This window comes from Micropterus dolomieu, linkage group LG05 (genome assembly GCF_021292245.1).
Source record: "Micropterus dolomieu isolate WLL.071019.BEF.003 ecotype Adirondacks linkage group LG05, ASM2129224v1, whole genome shotgun sequence".
Taxonomy (NCBI): Eukaryota; Metazoa; Chordata; class Actinopteri; order Centrarchiformes; family Centrarchidae; genus Micropterus; species Micropterus dolomieu.
The window spans coordinates 22,620,346-22,642,486 of record NC_060154.1 but is presented as its reverse complement, the minus strand read 5'-3'; the positions used below and the strand labels follow the sequence as shown (position 1 = coordinate 22,642,486).

Genomic DNA, 22,141 nt, shown 5'->3' with positions numbered 1-22,141 from the left:
AACTAAAATTCTCCTCCATTTCTGAGGGAAATTGTTACAAAACACTGAAACATGCATCATTGATACAGTAGTAATGTAATCAAGCACACTTTTTCAAAAACGGAAATGAAAAGAAGTCTATGATCGTACCATTAAAAATTGAAGATCTGTGTGAGGCGAATTATGTGTTTTGTAACCAGACCTTTCCTTTTCAAATTCAAGACCGGTCTTCAACATCATCGATAGTGTGATTAGCTTTGCTTATCACATGGCCCCCTCAAGTGGACACAAGGACTCATTGCTCAGGGTTGTAGATGGACACTTTATTGCATGGTCAGTATAACTTGAAACAACTGTAAACTTACATCTTTGAAATGCACATTAGCAGTGAAATTACTCCTTATTCACAAGAAACTTGACAAATTTAAGTGCTATGGCATATTTAGATTTTAGTTAAAGCAATGACAGCATTTGCACAACAAAAGCTAAGCACAGTAAAACAATGAAAACTTAATATGCCCAAAATAGATTTTTTGACCATGTATTTGATTAGCCTCCACTTATTAGATATATTAATACAAGAATCACACCCCAGTGCTGGATGGAGAGTGAGACTGTGCAGTCCTGCTGACTTGATCACCCTTGTACTGTACAATCATTCGCACTGTTAATTTCTATTCCATCTGCAATGGCACCATCACTAAACTAAAGATTTAAACAGAAAAAAAATATTGCATTATAACCCATACCCCTGCACAATCAGGCTATTTGAAATGATCAAAAAGAAAACAACTTAATTAAAATGAAATCTCCCTTGTTTCTAATGAGCAATAAAACTCATTAACTCTGTTGATATGGGATCACGCTGAAAGAACATTGTAGGTCTAATAAGTGCAATCTTTTATCTTTTTAACTCAACACAAACAATGTCCTCCATATCCATCTATCAAAAACAAAACAGTCTTTATTTAATGTTTATCACTTCAGCCATCTTTGATGGTGCCATTATATCAAAACAAAGTTATGTTTGCAACAATTTAAAGACACCTTATTGTTGTCTCCTCACTCTGCTTCAGAGTGAATCCTTACTGTGCGTTTACCAAAGTATTAGAGGCTCCATTTCTTTGTGCACAACAGATCTCCTGTCCACTCATCCAATCCTCTGACATCCTGTATGAATGAAAGGGACCAGGAGTATGCGGCAGGAGACGGCCCTGTACTGACCGAATGAAGAGATTTATTATTGCCATATGACAGAGTTGCCCGCCTCCCTCGTGTCTGTCTCATCTGTGCTTTTCACTGTCCCTTGGTCACCCCCCACTGATTCAGTGGGTGAAGTAGCTCATCTGATGCAATTTGAGCAGAAGGCTGTGCATGATGTCAAATGTGGTGAAGCTAATTCCCACAGCAACAGGCCCTTTAAGCCAGTTCATGCTCAGGCCTTTGTACAGTCCATGTATAACTCCCTCCTGTGTTATGATCTCACGCATGGTCCCCAGAATTGTGCCGTATGATGAGCCGGTAACGCCGGCTGTCTGCATGCGCCGCCGTACCACATCCAGAGGGTACGAGGCAGATTGTCCAATCAGGCCTGCGCAGGCACCAAAAGCCAGGCGCTCATAGGGGTACGGTTGGGGCCGCTTAGTTTTTTCTAGAACAAGTGAAAGAAAGAAATAAACAAAAAAAAGTTCCAACATCTGAATGACACATTTGTTTATTGATCTGAATATTTACAATGTAAACTGAATGCAGACATAAAAAGAAAACAAAAAGTACTAATGATCAGTACCTGTGTGCAGCTTCTTCAGGGTCTCATATGTGAAAAATGTGATCCCTGCATATGGGATGACACCCAGGATAGTGGGGGTGAAGCCTCTGTAAAGCGTCTTCACACCTTCCTCTTGGGAGATCCGCACGAAGACGTGCATGATGTTGCTGTACCTGTTTGAAGGAAAAGTGTCATCATTAACCAATATATGTGGTACGTATGACATCTAGTAATTGATGTGAACTGCAGCGGTCCATTTCACTGTAATGGCAAGACTATAATAGGATTTACACATACAAGGATGAGTCTGTTCACAGAGAGGGACTCATAGGTACACAGTAGTATAGATGTTATGGGAATGTAACAAACAGGGGATATGTGCTCACATTTCTTTGGCTGTGACTGCCATCCTGGCTCGCACCATGTCCAAAGGGTAGGTGAGCATAGCAGCAGTGGTGCCGGCCAGTGAGCCAGCCAGGAAGCGTGGGAAAGGAGGCAGAGCTCTGGAAAAAATAAAAAACAATAGTCTGTATTAGAGAATACCATTTCATTAAAAAACCAAGCATGCTAATATGCTCACAATGACAGAGGTAGCATTTTGATATTTAACCGGTATAATTTTTAGGCCTGCCATGTTCACCATCTTAGTTTAGCGTGTAAGCTTGCTGATTAGCACAAAACAAAGTACAGCTGATGGGAATGTCACTAGTTTTGCAGGTGTTTGGTATAAAAAGAAAGAAAAAATATGTTTGACCTCATGATGGCGCTAGATTAAAGGTAAGGGGATTAAAGCTATTAGGAATCATCCTGTGGGGAACATGAATATCTGTTAAAAATTTCAAAACAATCTATCCCAACGGTTGTTAAGAAGATTCAAGTACAATAACATTCATTTTTCAAAATTCTTTCATACTAGACCAAAGTGGTGGACCGACTGACCCGACATTGCCATCCACAGAGCTGTGCTGACGTTTCCATGATGTTTGATTTTAAAATAACTTTACAAAAACATTTCTACTGAAAGACAAACGGTCTACTCACTTTCCCTGGTAGCCGTAGTAGCCCCCCAGTCGTTTTTTGTACTGTTCATGTGAGCAGAACTGGATGGCAGCATAGGGCATGACCCTCACCATGGTGGCAGAGTTCCCCCTCCACAGACTGAGCAGCCCATCCTTCATATAAGTGCAGTAGATGATCCTAAAGGCCTCCTGGGGGTAATTTATATGTTGGGTCAGGAGAAGAGAAAGATGTCCTTCCCATTTACCATATCTAATAATCTTCATATGTTCAAGGTATACATTCACATGTAGACTCTAGGACTAAATGAGCAAGTGTGTGAGTGTGGCTGTAAAAACAGTACTACAGCAGAGATTTGCCAGAGACATTGCAGAGCTCCCACTAAGGCTGTTTTTAGTATTGATAAATATATTTTTAAAATCAACTGTATAAAATATTAAAAAACAAGCACAAACTCACCTTAGCTGAGAATCTGTTTGAGGAGACTGTAGAACAACAAGAGACACAGTGAACCTCAGGGTTAAAAATTACACTCCCATGTAGGCTGAACATCTACTTAGAGGATTAGCACTTAAAAATAGTTGCAACATTCAGTGAAAACTCTGTTACATACACAAGAACAGTAGTTGCATTTTCCGTGGTGTGAAATACAAATAAACAGAATTTAAGGCACCTATACGTATACAGAGTAGCCTATTGTATGTCTGTAGAGTCTGTCTTTGGAAATGTTTATGTGGAGTGTTGTTCTTGCCTTGGAAAATGATCTTGGTCCGATCCAGAGGGGCAATGACTGTTTTGGCTACGGCTCCAGCAAATGCCCCACACAGCAGGGAGTCCAGCGCAGTCCATCTGGGTCTCAAGTCCTGTTTGGAAACACAGACATTGCATTACTTCAGGAAACATCTTGTCTCAATAAACTGTTACTGATAACAAAACCCTAACACTGGCCCTTAACTCCAGATAACTGTATGACCTTACGCTGGCTCCTTTTTAAAAGTGTTGACAGAGTATTTTTAATAATATAGCTCTCATTGTGTGGCTGTTTTATCCTCTCAACATACAGTATCTCACAAAAGTGAGTACACCCTTCACATTTTTGTAAATATTAAATTATATCTTTTCATGCGACAACACTGAAGAAATGACACTTGGCTACAATGTAGAGTAGTGAGTGTACAGCTTGTATAACAGTGTAAATTTGCTGTCTCCTCAAAATAACACATCACACAGCTATTAATGTCTAAACTGCTGGCAACAAAAGTGAGGACACCCCTAAGGGAAAATGTCACAACTACTTTACATTGTAGCAAAGTGTAATTTCTTCAGTGTTGTCACGTGAAAAGATATTATCAAATATTTACAGAAATGTGAGGGGTGTACTCACTTTTGTGAGATACTGTAACACAAAAGTCATATGCTTTTCTGCACCATAAACTCCCATATCTATCCCTCAGCAAAGTTACTGTGACAGAAAAACAAAATCTGCACATGGATTAGAGCCAGAGTGACTCAACTGAATCACAAGCGATAATACCAACTGGCACGTCACTGAAGCAGCGCTGTTTGTGCGTGTGTTTGTGTCGGTGCACAATCTCACATGAGCATTCATTCAGCTGGAAGGGACAGTTGAACACACTAAACAATCCCACTCACAAACGAGCAAGTGGCACGAATAACAAACATTTTTCACAACTCGAAGCAGAGTAGGGAAGATACAATTTTTGCATTTAATTCATTTACATGTATAATTAGGTTTCTGATGTATTGTAAATACAACAGCATCATATACATATACACACATATATATATATATATATATATATATCTCTCTCAATAAACTTACCTACCTAGCTATACTGTCTGGGGTCAACTGCTGCCAACCAGTGGGGGAGAGTAGCTAAATTTGGAGTTTTTTCCATTTTCGCTACTTTATACTTCTACTACATACATTTCAGAGACAAATCTTTTTATTCCCCTACATTGATTGGATAGCTGCAAACTGTGGTGGTTACTTTGCATGTTCAGATTAAAACTACAAAATATCATCAACAAATAACTTATTATGTAATATTAGCACTGTACTTATGTATTGTAATGCATAACCATGAGTATATCTACACTGTGGTATTGCTACTATACAAGTAAGTACAATATCTGCGTACCTTTTCCACCTCTGCTGCAAACATTGTTAGCAAAATTAGCTATTATTTGGTAACGTTACACTGATCATATCTTCGAATAAGCTCAGCTTTATAGAAAAGAAAGATTCTCTAAATATTGTCTTGTCTACTGGCACACCCTAAACCTGTGATACTACAGTGAACATCTGTCATGATTCCTCTTATTCAATACAACCTACTGTATTGCTTTGTAAACTAAGGCCAGCTTTAGATTAGCTGGCACCTGCCTGCTATTAACAGCAATGTACCAGTAGAGGCATGCCCGTTCTAAGTATGCATATTACCAGAGCGGCTCTTGTCACAACAACAACAACCACCACTATCCAATAATAACACTGAGCCATGCCTTAGAGTCACGCAGTACGGTTTATATTAGGGTTGATCATAATTAAATCACAGTGGGATAATGGAACAATTTCACAAATGGCGCTTTTAAAAAGGAAGTTATGTTTTTTTTTTTAAATGCACACGGCCTAAAAGTACAAGTCAGTTGTGCAGAGTGCAGTAGCTCTAACGTGTCAAGAGAATAACAAGTGAAATATTTAATCATTTCTACTCAAGCAGAACATGTGACTAAGTAATAAGAAAAACAACACTCACCTTTCCTTGGCTGGACGATGGGAGAGCCAGCACAGTGGTCTGGGCCACTGGCAGACGGCTCGGATGGTTGCTCACAGTGTGGGCCATGTGTGCCCTTCACAGGCTACCAAGGCTGTCCGACACCCGAGTCGCTCATTCAGGAAATCCCACTGCAGAGGAATATTTATGGGAAAATATGTAGGGGCAACTAAAAAAGACACAAAACAACAGCCCGCCGTGTCGCACTGCCTCAGTGTGTTTATTATTAAGCGAGGCCGTGATTGCACGCACGTCCACAAACAGCCTGGTTTGTAAACAGGGCTGCATTACAACAGCTCTGCCGTTCATCCGCTGTTCCACCGGTACTTTTACACACAAAACCAAACACCGTTTTTATGTATCAATCATCGATCTGGACCACTTGTCAACGTCCTAAAACGAATCGGTACCGACAATAACTTAATGACCACACCTCAAATAAATAAACTGCGAATTATAGTTGTGTATAAGAATGAATAAACAGGCCTAAGCATCGTTAGTGCAGTTACATCTAGACGTTCATTGAATAAATGCTGAATTTTGTTACCTTCGTTTGTGTTTAAAAGGACCCTGCGTTTACAGATATTCGATGTGTTGTATCAGTCACCAGTCTGCCCTGCAGATTCTTGCACACATTCCTTGCTTGATCGCTGGAGGCTGGTCTGTCGATCTTAAAACTTGCAACACGCTTCAGGTTGTCTGCACGTCTCTTCGCGTTGTTGTCGTTTCTGAAGATGACCGTAAAAGACAGGTGTCAAGCTGCGGCAGAGAGGGTTGTCTATTTATAGGCGGCGGCTGCAGGGGAGTTCTGCTACTGCCTGGTTCTACGCACGAGATTATTTGGGCTTTCCAGGGTCTTAAAGAAACTGGGACAGTGTATGCCAATATTTTGGACTACATTACCCATGAGCGAGTCCAAACATTCGGATGAGATCTCGCGAGTTTATGTACAACATTGGGTTGCCAGGTTTAGTGATGTGTTACATAAACTGCATTCGTGCTGTTGCAATGCTTAAATACTTGGCAGACAGAACAGAGTATTTTTGATACAAACGACAACCACAAATTACATGAAATAAAAGTAAAACTAATTTATCATGATCTGCATATCAAGAGGAATCGACTAATCAGTTTATACCTAGGTCAAATATAATTATTAATTTCAAGAACGATCCCTTTTGGAGTGTTAAATAACTGACTTTACATTATCTTTAAGAAATACTTTTGATGTTGATATTAAGGGTGACCCATAGTACCCCATTTGATTAGCTCTGCATATATGTTGAATGAAGTGATGTTTTGAATATAAAACCTAATTCTGACAATTATACAAGGAAATGAAAAATTCTATAATTCTCAGTGAAACGTAATAAACTAACAGTATTATGAAAACAAGTTATAACAAGATGTTTTTCCCGTTATAACAAGCTATTTTCACATCATTACGACATAATAACTCCCCGTTAGTACAAGTGATCACATTATAATGTGAAACATTTATGTTAGAATAACAATACGTTATCACGTTATAACATGAAATATCACATTATAACATGATAAATAGTATATCATTGATGTGATACGTTCGCACATCATAATAACGCACGTATCTTGTTATGACATGATAAACATAGTAAAATTTATACGTTATAACATGATACTGATCCACTTTTCTTTTTCTGGTTTTGCAGCAATATACTGCCATAGAGTATAATGTCTCACAAAATGGAAATTTTTCAAAGCACAAATGTCTCACAATAAAATAGCTGCTGCCCTTGAGAAAAGTATATAATTTATATATTGTCTTTATTTTTTTTATTTTTTTAATAAATGTACTTTTAATGTAAAATTATTCTAACTGGTACAACGTATGTTAGTCTTTGTTAGTGATACATGGTTAAATGTTTTCTAAAAAGAAGAAGAGCAAACAAAAGCGATGGACTGGGGCTTTGGACGATTTGGTTGTGGGTTCTCCATGACCTAACCTGGCATCCCGGGAGCCTGGCCATAGCGCTGAAAAACTTGTTGTTGTCGGGGAAAATGGCGTCAAATGTAGAGGCCCCCGAGCGCTGGTACCTCGCCCTTCTCGGCTTTGCGGAGCATTTCCGAACCTCCAGTCCGCCCAAAATCCGTCTCTGCGTGCATTGTCTACAGGCAGTGTTTCAGTTTAAGCCCCCACAGAGGATCGAGGCCCGAACACATCTTCAGCTGGGCTCGGTTCTCTACCACCACACTAAGAACAGCGAGCTGGCCCGCAGCCACCTGGAGAAAGCGGTGAGGGACGTTCGATGTAACGTTAGGAAACAACGGGGATGCGGCGGAGAAGGGGAGGGATGTAGGCCACAGGCAGCGAAAACAGAGAACGGCGGAAATCTTTATATAGCTTTTAATTCCGGAAGCCTAACTTCGTCAAGAAGTGTTAGATATGTTAGAGGTTTGTTACATATTCGTCCCGAGTCGGCCGTTTTCATTCTTTATCTGGTGTTAGCCAAATAAGCCGCTGTATGGGGATTATTATTGGTTCATAAAGATAGCAAACACCGACAGTAGGACAACGCTTCTATTTTGTGTCTTTTGTTTTGCAGTGGTTTATATCTCAACAAGTCCCCCAGTTTGAAGATGTCAAATTTGAAGCTGCCAGCATTTTGTCCGAACTCTTCTGCCAACAGGTAAGCTAATTTTTGGGTAACAACTGAAGTAACGTTCATTATTTTCGTGAGACAGAAGTAACATTAGCTTAGCGGCTTACATTCATCACTTCTTACCACCAAGTGAAATGGAGATTTGCAGTCGTGTATGTCACCGTGGTACGTGCAGGGTGGGCTGACATTGGTATTTATTATTGACTATTGATCCCTCTGCTTTTTCAGAATTTGGTGGACTCTGCAAAGCCCCTACTGCGCAAAGCTATCCAGATTTCACAACAAACACCATACTGGCACTGCAGATTGTTGTTCCAGTTGGCGGTATGTATTAAATATGTATGCAATAATATGAATATGTCCCTGAATGGGTGACACAGTTTCACCCACTCAGCTCATGTTTATGTGCAGGTCCAACTGTGTTTAAGTTGAAGTGAGAAATAATTTACAACTGCCTTAATACAATCCATGTGGTTTGTCTGGGTGCTGTTTGCTCACACTTGCATTTCGTATGTTTCAGTTAGATTTTGCCATACTTTGTGTCCAAATAGTAAAAGAGTCTCCACTGATGACAGGAATGTTCTTGTCTCTATCAGCAACTTCATACTCTGGAAAAAGATTTGGTGTCAGCATGTGACCTGCTGGGGGTTGGAGCTGAGTATGCCCGAGTGGTTGGGTCAGAATATACCAGGTATATGTCACTCACTCCTCTGTTGACTGAATATTTAAGGCTTTTGGTGTTAAGTGTCCAAACACTCCACTCCACTCTTCAGTTTGCGTGTTTGTATGGAGGGTTTTCCTGGCACTGTCTTTTCATTGTGTGTGCAAACAAATCACACAATATTTAGTGAATTAAAGACAAAACACCAGAATGTTCCCATTACATTAATGTTTCTCAGATGTTCATCTTAGTGAACAAATTGCACTGGTGCACCCTTGCCACCAATACAACAGTGGAACAACAGTTTATAAATAACGATTGATTGTGAGAGCTTGGTGGTGAAAAAAGCTGACTTGATATTTTTGCTTTTTAGGGCATTGTTTCTCCTCAGTAAAGGAATGGTGAGTCATCTGTTCTGCTTCACTTTGTCATGCTGTTTGTGCTGTTACACTGTGGCGATATAAACAGTGATTTATGTCTATACTTCTCTTGCACCTTTTTATATGTTTTTGTGTACATCACGAAACAAATAATACATCACATTCTATATTTATGCATTTTATTTTTTTTCAATCTTGTAGTTGCTGCTAATGGAGAGGAAGCTCGGGGAGGTGCATCCCCTGCTCACACTGTGCGGAACTATTGTGGAAAACTGGCAGGGAAACCCCATCCAGAAGGAGTCCTTGAGGGTCTTCTTCCTGGTCCTACAGGTCACACACTACCTGGATGCTGGACAGGTAGGAAAACCAGTCTGGAAGGGTTAGATAAAGCTAGACAGAGTTGTTCATTGCCACAATCCTTCCTCCAGCGCATGATCATGTTTAGATTCATGTTTAGTGGACGAAGAAGAGGGGCTATTCACAGACGGGTCTATGTCAATAGCCTCTTTCATGTTATAGCCTACAACACCAGCACAACAGGTGCATTACTCACTTCTGGAAAATATTGCAGTGTGAAAGCGGCTAGTGTGTGTGTGTGTGTGTGTGTGTGAGTGAGTGAGAGGAGGGGCTGAGCAGATATATGCGCTGCTTGCAGTGCTACAATGAATTACAATTTTACCCATTTTAAATAGAAAAATGAAATTGAAAATCAGTATGTGGCCATCCGCCACAAATAAATTAATGTATGGGAAACACTGCGGTGTTTATTAACACACATGAAAAGCAGTGTTTCCCTCAGGATTTTAAGAGACTATGGTGGGTGGGCCTCGGACCCTCTCATCGGGGGTCCGGAGGCATGCCCACCCGGAAGAAAAGTTTGTCCATTTTAAAGTTAAATTCATTAATTTGGTGCAAAATTAAGATGCATCCATGAAGAACTTTGTACGCTTGTAAACAATTTTGTGCTCTAATAAACTATTTAATCACAAACCCATTGTATAGCTATAAATGATGATGAATTTAAGTCTGACCAGAGCCTGACCCAACTTGATAAATAATGTTGTATGTGGTTCTTGTATGGCGCAACATGAAGACTTAATAGCCTGTCTTCGGGTAGGACACTTGTCTTTGTAGAGAGAGACAATCAATGACAGGATAAAGTCGCTAACCTGCCTGTCAGCTTGCTCTGGTCCGTTATAGTGGATTTACCATGAAGGCTTTAATACGTGTGCACTCCAAATGTAGGCGTGGCTAGCTTAATCGCCTTCTCACAAACAAGTGACAGAAACGGACTGTTAACGTTACCGTAGTTACCTCAAAAGAAAAGTGGTTGTCTCGAATCGGATGCCAAAGTGTGTGAGCCTGCGAGCTTACAGCAGAGCGGAGCAGTGCCCACAAAAACATGACGTTACAGGATCTGAAATGTTATTATAAGATTTGTAAAAATATTTTCAGTTCATTTTAAAATGGAGCAAATTAGACTATGGTGGGCCGCCATGGTCTTGTTAATTAATGGGAAACACTGAAAAGCGTTCATCAACATGCGTTCACAATTTCATAAAGTGATTAGAGATGGTAAACCCAGTTTGATGTCGGGTTGTCTCAAACTGCTTGAAGCTGAGGTGCGATGTCTTGTCGTGCCCATGTGTCCCCAGGTGAAGAGTGTGAAGCCGTGTCTTAAGCAGCTTCAGCAGTGCATCCAGACCATTTCTACGCTTCACGATGACGAGATTCTGCCCAGCAACCCAGCTGACCTCTTCCACTGGCTGCCCAAGGAGCACATGTGTGTCCTTGTGTATTTGGTAATACCACTTCTCGCTTCTCTCTTTTTTTACCTTAAATTCAATACTCTCCCAAAAAAACACCAGGGCTGTCACTGATTAGATGGCAAAACTCCTAAATGTTTTTAGATTAGTAGCAAACTACTGGCTTCTCCAAGTTATCACACCAACCTTTCCTTCCACACCAGAACCAAAATGTATTTTGAAAGGAGAAGAAGAGGGCACAAAGAAAATAGTCTTTCTGGCTGAAGTGTCAACATGCGGTTATTATCCATTTAGTTTGCACGTAAAATGCAACCTAATAATAATAATAGATATTCGGGCTGCAGCTAAGTTGATTTTAGTAATCGAGTATTCTACAGATTATTTCATCAGTTCATTGAGTAATTGTATAAGAAGCACTTTTGCTTGCCGGCGAGCGCGGGATCAACTGTGTAACTCATGACTGAGACGTTGCAACACAAACTCACGGCCCAACCAGGCGGAGAACAATAACAGCAAACGCATGTGTATATATTTACAGCTGAGAATTGTAGCTTACTTTTGCTAGCCTTCAACTCAACAATCAATCATGGCTTTAAGTTAAATGCTAAAGTTACTGCTACCTTGTTTGTGGTCCGCTCCGTAGACTTGATGATAGACCGGGTGCTTTCTGAGCAGATACTGAAGCATTTCTGTCGTGCTGTTGCAGTAGGCGACATTAGTTTTCTTTTACTGTGGACAAACTGTAAAATTACAGAGTTGTTCTTTTCTTTTAGCTTGAAATAATCCCTTACTTTGGACACTTTGTTCTTCGTCGTGTTTACTTCATCACAGCGTTAACGCGATGTGCGACAGTAATAATTGTCCATGCGAAACCGTGCGCAATATCGTTACATGGACTAAACAAAGCATTGATGCAAAGAATTTGTGTCGAAGTCTTTAAGCAATCCATAAATCATTTCAGCCTAAATGGATATTAAAAGTTAACGCAGTTGGTGAGGCTATTTGTATTATCCCCATGGATAGCTAGACACAACTGCAGTGTTGCAGAGATTTGGTTAATGTGGAACTATTTCTAATCATTTAACATGTACATTATTGGGACTCATTTTGCAGGTTACAGTCATGCACTCCATGCAAGCAGGCTATTTGGAGAAAGCCCAGAAGTACACAGACAAGGCTCTTATGCAACTAGAGAAACTAAAAAGTGAGTTACCCAATGTGTTCCTGCGCCTTTCCAAAGAAAATAATTTCATAATGCCGTGGAATTGTACTTTTCGTACTGTAAAAAACATTTTGCACCACCTGTTTGTGTACGCTTTTTAATATTTATCTTCATGTTCCAGTGTTGGACTGCAGCCCCATCCTCTCCACCTTTCAAGTCATTCTGCTTGAGCACATCATCATGTGTAGGCTTGTCACGGGCCACAAGGCCACTGCATTACAAGAGGTAAATTGTTTCTGTATCCATGGTCGTTTCTTGATCTTTGTTGCATGACCAGCAAAGTCCGGCAGCCTTGAGAGATCTATTTTGTAGCATGTTACAGAAATGAATTTGCATTCTTGACCGACCTTGTGGAAGTGAACACTGACTCTCCTGTCTTGTCCATTCAGATCTCACAGGTGTGTCAGCTGTGCCAACAATCCCCCCGGCTGTTCACCAACCACGCTGCTCAGCTTCACACGCTATTAGTGAGTATTTTCAACCTAAACCCTTTTTTAACAGTTGTTGTGTGTACAACTGTGTGTGTGTGCCTGCAATAACACTCTCAATCACACTTACACACTCTATTCCTCTTTGTCTTTTCCTATCCCAGGGTCTGTACTGCATCTCGGTGAACTGTATGGATAACGCAGAGGCACAGTTTACCACAGCCTTGCGGGTGAGTACATGGTACTTTTGCTGCCTCTCGCCAGATTCTGTCACTAGGGCTGCAACTAACGACTATTTTGAAAGTCGAATAAGCTATTTATTATTGAAATGAATAATCGACTATTCAGATTATGAATGTCAGAATTACTCAATGCCTCTTATTTAGCTATCAGCTTTTAAATTTAGCTTGAGGTTGTTTCAGGCATGTGCTAATTAACAAGACGACAAAGACAATTAAGACAATAATGATAATAATGAATACTGCATTCAAAAAAACATCTTTTAATGAACGTTTCTGCTGCAGCAACAGAATGGTCCTCTGAAATCAAGTCATGTCTAGGACCAAACAGGTCAACGGTGTGCGTCGTTTAAGTCATTTAATTCATCTATTGACAGAGTAGCTGACACGCCGGTACTGCAGCACTAACACAATATTTAGGAAAGGACTAACTTAAGGTATTGAATTTGCCAAATTTACAAGAGAGAACAAATTTGTTGTAGACGGCGTTTCACAAAGTTTAGAAAGTTTCCCCTTTTTTTTTTTTTTTCTTTTCTTTTTTTTAAGGGAGTCTGGGGCGAATTAGCCGCCACCTCAAATTACTCACTTGCAGGTTTGGAGGACAGAGATCTGATCTAAGTGAGGATAACAAGAAAGAATTAAAAATACTAGGTGTAAACACAAGGCAAGATCGGATTGTTAATTGGATAATGTACATTTTAACGTCACATTTTTCCAAGTCATGTTCAAACCAAATCGAACCCATACATAGACAGGAGAATTGTTGGCAATTCAGTATTAAATTCTCTGGTGTAATCTAAACGTGTGCACTGGGCAGTAACACATTCCTCAGCTGTAAATATTGCGAAGAACGATGCGCCGTTCATGACTGTTAAGTCAGGGCACATTTGGAATGTGAACAGGAATGCGGTGTATAATAATTACTTGCTACTCTCATCGCCATTAGAAGTTATCGACCTAGACAAAATGTATAGAAGACCATTACAGCTCATAACGTGAAGTAACATGGCTTTTAACATTAAGCTAGCTAGCTTGCTAACTAGCTTACCAAGATGAGTCTTCATCATCCAGAGAGCCAACGTGCCTCCTCTTCAGATGCTCCAGCATAACTGGTGTGCTCCCATGCCAGGAAAGGTCAGCTTTGCAAATGCTGCAGTTCACAACCTTTTTGGCTGAGTGAAGAGATAAACGATCCCACACTTTAAAGGTTTTAGGTCATGAAAGTGTTAATACCATGAACTAATTGATAACTCAGTTTTTTGGCAACTAACCTACATCCCTTTTTTTTGTTGACTACGTTGATTATTCGTTGCACCCCTAACTGTCACCAATATCTTCTCCTCTTCTCCTCTCTTTTACTCTTTTCTCTTCTTCTACTCCATGCTGCAGCTGCTCTCTCCTCTTGTCTCAAACATGTCGGTATCGTTTCAGCTCACCACACACCAAGAACTGTGGACATACATTGTGACCAACTTGGCCAGTGTCTATATAAGAGAAGGAAACCGACACCAGGAGGTTAGTGAAGTAATAAACGAGTCACGTTTGGAAATCACAACAGTTCGATACAGTGGCACTGATGAAAGTGCAACTTCGTAAAGTCTGATCAGTACATCAGCATTGCCAATGGCTTATCACAGATATGTTGTATTGGCATGTATGTTTGTCACACAATCACAAGAAGTTGCAGCAAGAAAAGCCGAAAATGCTGTTTTGTTGTTTAGAAACAGTGTTGCCATTACATAGTTTGTCCACTAGAGAGCAGTGACGAGTTTCTTTTTCAACCATAAAATGTCGCACTCAGGACAGTACTTTGATAACCAAATTTAAGTAATCTGTATCCTCTTTTTCTAAGAACACAGTTGGTGGATTGAAGTTGTCTCAGATAAAAGTACACTCTTTTTTTCTTTAAATGAAGGAAACATGAGTAGAGACAAGCCTTTTAATAATAACTAACAGGTGCACTTTTAAACTTGCTTTTTAAAATCTTTTCTTCAGCTGTACAGCCTCCTAGAGAGAATAAACCCAGATCATAACTTCCCAGTAAGGTAAGATTTTTTCTTTGTGTATAAACACAGGACAGTACCTCAAAGCAGTGCATTTAAAGCTGGTTAAGATGATTAAATATACAACCACTGTTTTTGTATTTGATTCAGCTCCCATTGCCTCCGTGCTGCAGCCTTTTACATCAGGGGACTCCTGTCCTTCTTTCAAGGACGCTACAACGAGGCCAAGTATGACAAATTCAATAATTAAATAGTTTCATTCAAACACTCCCACAGATCCACCCTGGCCTATATCTCTCTCTATATCTATAGATATATATCTATCTGAGAATGTATGTAATGTGTGTATTTATTGTTGTGTTGCAGACGTTTCCTAAGAGAAACCTTGAAGATGTCTAATGCTGAGGATCTGAACAGACTGACTGCCTGCTCCCTGGTTCTGCTAGGCCACATCTTCTATGTACTGGGCAACCACAGAGTAAGATGACAAATGTGCCTAATGTTTACGCAAAATCCTTACATTATCAATACATTATTTGGGCTATAAATTGGGTTGGACAGCAGGTGTTTGAACAACAACAGAACATTTCGTCTGATCTGTTTTTATTATGAACTCGGATAAGAATAAAATGTTGTAATTGGTCTTTGATGTGCCACGAGCAGCTCGGGCTTAATTAATAAAACCCTTTCATATATCAGGCATGCAAACTCTTCATCTTTCGGCGAACTTCGCCTTTTTGAAACCCAAATGAGTCACCTACGTGATTTGTGCAGATCCGATGAGAAAATATTTGAGGGGGGGCGGAGTTTGGGCATACCAGTTATTTCTACCGTGTCCACTCTAGCATGGGCTTTGCAACTTTACAACTGGCTCTGCGTAACCAATAGTCTCTCCTAATGCCTCAACCAAACAGCCAATCAGAGGTTGCGGAGGGTGGGTCTTTTTTCTAGTCCGCTACACTGCGGAGTCTGACAGCTGAACACGTGAGGACGGTAAAAGACTGCCGAAGGAGCTGTTGGTTGGAAAGCAAGCCTGATGTAAGACAGAAGTAAACTAGCTTACAATGTTAACTGTCTTGTCTGCTACAGTAATGTCACCAATTTTTATATTTTAGCCCACTTTTATTAACCCATAATTTTAGCTAAGCTAATTGTTCATTTATGGAGACCAGTGGCAGCAACCTGGATGTAATGTAGTCTAACGTCAACAGGATGAAACGTGTCATTTACACTGGGGACATCACTTTTTAAAGCATTTGTTAAAAATCTTTGAAAAATAACTTGCAAAAGAAATGTTAATGACTTTGAGTGAGGTTTATTTGAACTTGTTTATATATTTAACGTAAGACAACGTAAAACAAGCTACTGATTCTAAAATGACCCCAAAACGGGCATGCACCAGTCAGTAACTTTAACAACTTTTTGTCACAGTTTCTTTTTGGCCAGGTTTTCCGTTCTCTCCCTGTGAACATGACAAAAGAGGAGGGAAGACTCAATCATGCCTGCATGTGTGTTGCCTCAGTAGGGAAGATATTACATGAGAAAAGTTGATCTATAGGTGAAACAGATCTGAAAGCAACACAGAATAAGCTCCTCACTGCATTATATTCTGTAATTAATTAAATTAGATTATTAATAAAATTTCTCCTGCCATCTGAATTGCTTGACAAGATGTTTCCGTATCCAGGCCTCATATTCTGCCTTGTTAGCGTCTACAATTAACCATATATGATTGAGGCGTCTGTTGGGTTGTTATGTAGGTTGAGGCCAGATGAGCTCTAGTCTTGTTGTTGTTGTTGTGGCATGACCAAATGGAGGGGAAAAAAATGACTGGCAGCAATAAATGAAGCCAACTCCAGGGAGCTGAATCATCTAGAAATTAAGACTTGTCCAGACATCACGGTTGAGGCGAGGAAGCTAGTGGGTACCATTTACACACCGTGTGATTCTTGTTAGGTGTTTCGGAGAGCAAAATGCACAGCAGGTAAACTGGCCCTTGCATTCTTGAGCTCACGTTAGATGACAAAGCAAAAAGAACAAGTTCGTACATATAGGTCTAACATCAGCTGACAGAGGAACACTGAGAATCTATAGGAATATTTAAAAAATATTGAATCAATAATTTAATACCTCCTTACCAAAACATAGCTTTTAGTCTGCTGCTAGCAGTCTTTATTGCTCCTCCCTAGCTGACCAGAGTAGCCACAACAACTCTAAACTTCACTTCCTTTTGCCTCAATAACTAATTGAAGCATGAATTAATTTGTTCACACAGATCACGTAACTTCAGGGTTCAAAATAACGTGGAGATTATTTATTATATTGTGTGCTCAAATTATTAACTGGGGAGGTAACGTGTGTCCACAAATGATCCAAAAATGACCCCTGTTGTGTAGGATGTTCTGGTATGCACATATTTCAAAAACCTTTTTAATGCTTACAGTGTTTATAAATGCAAATGTTAATGCTCCGTATTTGTATAGTGCCTTTCTAGTCTTTTTAACCACTCAAACCGCTTGTATGCTAAATCACATTCACCAGTCACACACATTCACGCACTGGTGGAATAACCACTGGGGGCAATTTGGGGTTCAGTATCTTGCCCAAGCACACTTGGATATGCAGCCTGGAGGAGCCGGGGATTGGACCGCTGACCTTCTGATTAACAGGCAACCCTCTACCTCCTGCTCAGAAGGTAGAGCGGGTTGAGGATCGTCGTCTGATAGTTTCTACCCATTCTGTTTTATAAAACGTTGCCCTTTTCTCTTTAGGAAAGCAACAACATGGTTGTACCTGCCATGCAGCTGGCCAGCAAGATCCCTGACATGTCTGTTCAGCTCTGGTCCTCAGCACTGTTGAAAGGTAAGTAATTGCCTTTCCCCATATCTCATCTCATCATCATCATCTCAACATTGTTTATGTTCTTAGATTTGTTCGTTAACACTTTTAATCAAAGCACAGGCTTTGTAGACCTTTTTGCTGTGAGAATCACATTTGAAGCACAAAATCTTTTTTCTCAAGAAACAAGCTGTGTTTGAAGGGAGATGTTGACCATGTGTTGTGCTTGCAGACTTGAACAAGGCCCTTGGGAACACCATGGATGCCCATGAAGCAGCCCAGATGCACCAGAACTTCTCCCAGCAGCTGCTGCAGGACCACATCGCTGCCTGCAGCCTCCCTGAGCATAACCTCATCAGTGTATGTGAAACAGATTAGCGTCGTTCAATTTTATCATTGCTTTTCAGTATCACTTTTAACTCTAATGCCATATTGTAATTACATATTTACACATGTTCACTGTGGCGTATCTATTTTCTGTTTCTACGTTTTGTAGTGCTGACATTACAGTGTTTATCTCTGATTTTCAGTGGACTGATGGCCCCCCTCCTGTCCAGATTCAAGCCCAGAACGGCCCAACAACCAGCCTTGCAAGCCTGCTATGAGAAACCACCTGTCTGGCATATGACGGTAGCTGGTACTATATGACAAGCAACAGACTGATGCCTAACAACCTGCTGTCAGACTACTGTAGCTGAAATTTGAGAGATTTTTAACAGGTCACACTAGAGTTCAGGCCTTCACTTTATTAGCTTCTCAAGGTTGCTTCCTGATTGTCTGCTATCACACTTTTAATTGTTTTAAAACAATTACAACTACTGTTGTACATGTATTTCTCATAAGCGCATAAGGGCAGGGTTGGACTGTTGATTAGAGTAGTGAAGGACACATAGCGACGTATAAAAGGGCTTCTTTACCTCAGATATAGAGAAGCCTTCTGTACGTTTGCCAGGTTTCTTTTCCATTTGTTGGAAAAACCAGGGGGTAGATAGGAAGGCAGTAAAGAAATGTAGGGGAAATTAATTTATTCATGTTGATATTTTTGTACCTGTTGGTAAATATTTTACATTTTGCCTTTTTTGTATGGATCCTGTTTGTTTTTTTTGTTTTTTTTCATGCATGGAAGTTACTGATGTAAACTTCCTGTATAATAGTTTCTGACTTGCATTGCTAACAAAACATTCTTGGTAGATCATTTTTTTGCACAAAATCCATAATAGAAGAAAATAAACATCTTGTAATATATTTTCACAAAGTAATCAGTTGAGAAGTTTCATAATTTGGCATTAAATCGGGGCAGTGCAAAATCCACTGTATGCAGTTCCTCTTTGGACCAGAATATGCCTCTGTTAATGAGCAACATTTAAAAACTTCTGCATTTTATATCAACAACACATAATATAAAAATTCCCTGTTGATATTAATTTTTTCAGATCATGTTTAGACTTTTGGAGCTTACGTTCAGATATTCAAAAAAGTGATTTTTTTTTTTTTTTTTTTTTTTTGTTATTTGTCTTGATAGTTCTACTAAATGGTTTCTTTACAGTATGTTTGTATAGATCTGCAACTTGTTGAACCTTTTATTGTACAGTGACATTTTATAAAGTCAATTTAGTAAAGTGTGATATGTATTTTTAGCTATCCTCTGTAGAAATCTCAATGCTTGGTATTTAAGGCACTCTGTAAGGACACAGTTTAAGCTTGAGTACTAGCCATATTCTATCCAATGCCTATGTTTTTAATGCTTACATTGTTTTCAATAATTTTCCAATAAAAATATGATTGAAATTTAATAATTTACTCATTCACACTTCTGTTTATAGACATTATTCTAATGGATTGAGTGTTTCATGCTTGTTTTTAGAGCTGGTTCAATGCGTGGGTGCATTGGGCACCTGATCGCATAATAATCATGTTTAGTGGAGCCAAACTGGGCCGCTGCTGAAGTGGTAGCAAAACAATAGGAAGGAAACTGAGTGAATATGGGCAGCTGTATGACGCACAGTACTTGGCTAATTTAACTGCTACAGTAGTAAAAGTGTGAGTTAGTGATGAGCATATTTTTTTAAGTTGCCTTTAGGTGGTGTAAGAGTTTACGTGCATGTAATTGTACATTTTAAGGCTTTTCTTATAGACAAAATATGCACAGATCTCAATTTTAGGACAAAATATTGTAATATAGTTCCATTGTGTACTTTTACGCTAAACAAAAGCCAGAATTTCTTTCTAGAAGAAAATATATTTTAAAGCCACCACTATGTAAACATCTACGTGGCTAAAATGTACCGCCTAAACAATCACATGCTGTTTTCTGGTTAATCAAATCAATCAACTGATGCTTTGGAAAAAATAATTTTTAATGTCATTCGTTTCTGTTTTTATAAGATTTGACAATTTAGCTCACAATAGTGCAGTTCTCTTTCATTGTCTTGTGACTAATTCTCGATTCACTCTCTCTCTCAATCAAAGAACTATTCCACAAACCTTTGTCATATAGGACAAGACAGTGAGCAGGGTTGCTTCATTATCGCAACAAAAGCATGCAGAAGTGCATTTAACAAGGTATTTGTGTGTGGAACAGTAAACTAAGCACTAAAACGCTACACAGATATAAAGTGAAACCTGGACTTTGTGCTTGCAAGTGTTCAGCTATCCCAGTGGCATGGACTTATGTGTCCACCTCCATTCCTGCACTTGTTAAATGATTAGTGTGGAGAGGTGAGACATGAGAATAGAGCTGCTGCTCCCAAGCTTCCTTTGCAACATAGAGCAGCTTGAATAAGGATAAACCCGAGAACACTTTCACCACGTTGTAGCTATGGATGCCCTGATAGTCTGCACCATTATTTCCTTGGCTTGAACCTCTACAAGGCTGTCTGTCTGCAGGTGGTAAATTGAGATTCAGGGGTGATTATTGACAAGGCATTCTGAACAGATATGCAGTTAGCCAGGAAACACGGGGGGGCTCTCAGTGAGCATAACTGCAGGAATTCCCACACCAGCACCATATCACAAGCTGTGGCCATAGAGGTGGCTCGATGTGGTTACACGAGTTGTGTTGTCCAGCTATGCGCTTGTGTTTATGGGTAAACTTCAGGGGCACGCTGACCAGGTACAACTGTGTACCTCAGAAATGCACAGATGCTCTTGGGAAGGTGTGCAGGTGCTAGTTTAGCAAAAGTTTAGAACCCTTTCTCCGATGATCTTTGAGCTGTTACAGGGTCCTGTGTGGTCACAAGAAGAACAGGGAGTAACAGCAGACTCGATCCACTCTAATGTCTACTCTGCAAGCAATAGTTGTGTTCTACCTCAACTGCCATCCCATTTAATGCAGAATTATTAAACTGTTAAATATCCAACATAAACAAATGTACTAAGTCAAGCAATAGACTCATTTACATTCAATTGATATCTGGTTATACTTTATGTTAAGTATGATTAATTAACAAAAATCTTTTTATTTACTCTTTCTGTTATGTTGTCATTGAAAACCCCACTCATATACAGTATTCAGATTCAGCATAAACCTGATGGTATCCTCACTTGTTATGATATGTGGTGGCAAATTAAAGATATCAGCATCAGTGTGATGCTTTTAAAAACTTACAGGTACTGTTTAGGTAGCTGGATTAAAGGTAGTAAAAGAAGGTGCCTATGCACATGTGCATGCACACAGATACCCATGCACATAAGGAAGCCTTGAGAAATACAAAATGCTGAATGTGAAACCTAAATATATGCTTCATATAGAAGATGAATTACTCTATTAATCCCTTTTCAGTACATATAATATATAACATACTTGCATGGCACATATGGTATGCAAAAAGTGATTTTTTCTCCCCATAAAAACAAAGGTTGTAAAACAAGGATCATATGGACTGTATAGCACCAAATGTAGGGACACACGTGACTAACTACGTGATAACAGAAAGTAAAACGTCTAAAATGAAAGAGATGGATACATTGCCCATTTATTTATGTTTGCCTATTTTTCTATGTAGAAAATTGCAGTTTCTCAAGTAAAGACTGCAAGAAGTGTGTGTGGGAGAAGCTTATCAAACGTATGTATTCTTCAGCAAAAAGTGGTTCATTATTTTAGTTCATCATGTTATGTGCTTGGAGTAGCACACAAACAGAGGAACTGGGAAGTTTCTGTCTGACAAGCAGGCACACCATTGTCACACAAGCATGTAATAAAATCAAATTTAGTCAGTGCAATAACAGGTTGCCATACAATAATTTTTAAATTCAGTTTATATACTCTTTAAATTTGGTCCACGCAGGATTTTAGGTTCCCATTCAGTATTGTCCCGTTCTTGTTTTTACTGTCCCCACATCTACTGTACTTCCGTGTAGTAGTTCCAAATGCAGCATTTTCTGTCTGTCTCAGCAGTTGG

The 22,141-nt window shown here is 39.6% G+C and overlaps 2 protein-coding genes across 3 annotated transcripts; one reads left to right on the top strand and one right to left on the bottom strand.

The window, feature by feature from the left end:
* Window positions 1-281: 281 nt before the first annotated feature.
* LOC123971499 (mitochondrial coenzyme A transporter SLC25A42-like) lies at window positions 282-6,453 on the bottom strand. Its single transcript, XM_046050371.1, has 8 exons — window positions 6,110-6,453; window positions 5,545-5,693; window positions 3,516-3,627; window positions 3,224-3,249; window positions 2,789-2,955; window positions 2,134-2,250; window positions 1,769-1,920; window positions 282-1,630 (listed from the first exon to the last, which is right to left on the bottom strand). Exons 2-8 carry the CDS (start codon window positions 5,629-5,631, stop codon window positions 1,305-1,307), a joined length of 987 nt encoding a protein of 328 aa, XP_045906327.1. The 5' UTR covers window positions 5,632-5,693; window positions 6,110-6,453; the 3' UTR covers window positions 282-1,304.
* Window positions 6,454-7,587: 1,134 nt separating this feature from the next.
* Window positions 7,588-19,534, top strand: LOC123971174 (MAU2 chromatid cohesion factor homolog). 2 transcript variants are annotated; one of them, XM_046049849.1, is made up of 18 exons: window positions 7,588-7,836; window positions 8,148-8,231; window positions 8,433-8,528; window positions 8,801-8,895; window positions 9,239-9,266; window positions 9,447-9,602; window positions 10,901-11,047; window positions 12,125-12,215; window positions 12,355-12,458; window positions 12,623-12,700; window positions 12,826-12,891; window positions 14,332-14,415; window positions 14,896-14,945; window positions 15,054-15,131; window positions 15,270-15,381; window positions 17,675-17,765; window positions 17,974-18,101; window positions 18,272-19,534. In XM_046049849.1, the coding sequence occupies exons 1-18, from the start codon at window positions 7,603-7,605 to the stop codon at window positions 18,344-18,346; spliced, it is 1,797 nt and encodes a 598-aa protein (XP_045905805.1). In that variant the 5' UTR covers window positions 7,588-7,602; the 3' UTR covers window positions 18,347-19,534. The 2 variants fall into 2 exon arrangements, with proteins under 2 accessions (XP_045905805.1, XP_045905804.1); XM_046049848.1 differs by having other exon boundaries at window positions 14,290-14,415.
* The last annotated feature ends 2,607 nt before the right edge of the window (window positions 19,535-22,141 follow it).

What these genes read in the sequence shown, in the direction of transcription:
- LOC123971499 (XM_046050371.1), bottom strand. Translation starts at nt 5,631, where the DNA reads ATGGCCCACACTGTGAGCAACCATCCGAGCCGTCTGCCAGTGGCCCAG. An exon ending in CAAACAGATTCTCAGCTAAG is followed by an intron (nt 2,956 to 3,223) that starts GTGAGTTTGTGC and finishes AATTACCCCCAG; the next exon opens with GAGGCCTTTAGGATCATCTA. An exon ending in GCAGTCACAGCCAAAGAAAT is followed by an intron (nt 1,921 to 2,133) that starts GTGAGCACATAT and finishes TCCTTCAAACAG; the next exon opens with GTACAGCAACATCATGCACG.
- LOC123971174 (XM_046049848.1), top strand. Translation starts at nt 7,603, where the DNA reads ATGGCGTCAAATGTAGAGGCCCCCGAGCGCTGGTACCTCGCCCTTCTC. An exon ending in CCGAACTCTTCTGCCAACAG is followed by an intron (nt 8,232 to 8,432) that starts GTAAGCTAATTT and finishes CTGCTTTTTCAG; the next exon opens with AATTTGGTGGACTCTGCAAA. An exon ending in GGACGCTACAACGAGGCCAA is followed by an intron (nt 15,132 to 15,269) that starts GTATGACAAATT and finishes GTTGTGTTGCAG; the next exon opens with ACGTTTCCTAAGAGAAACCT.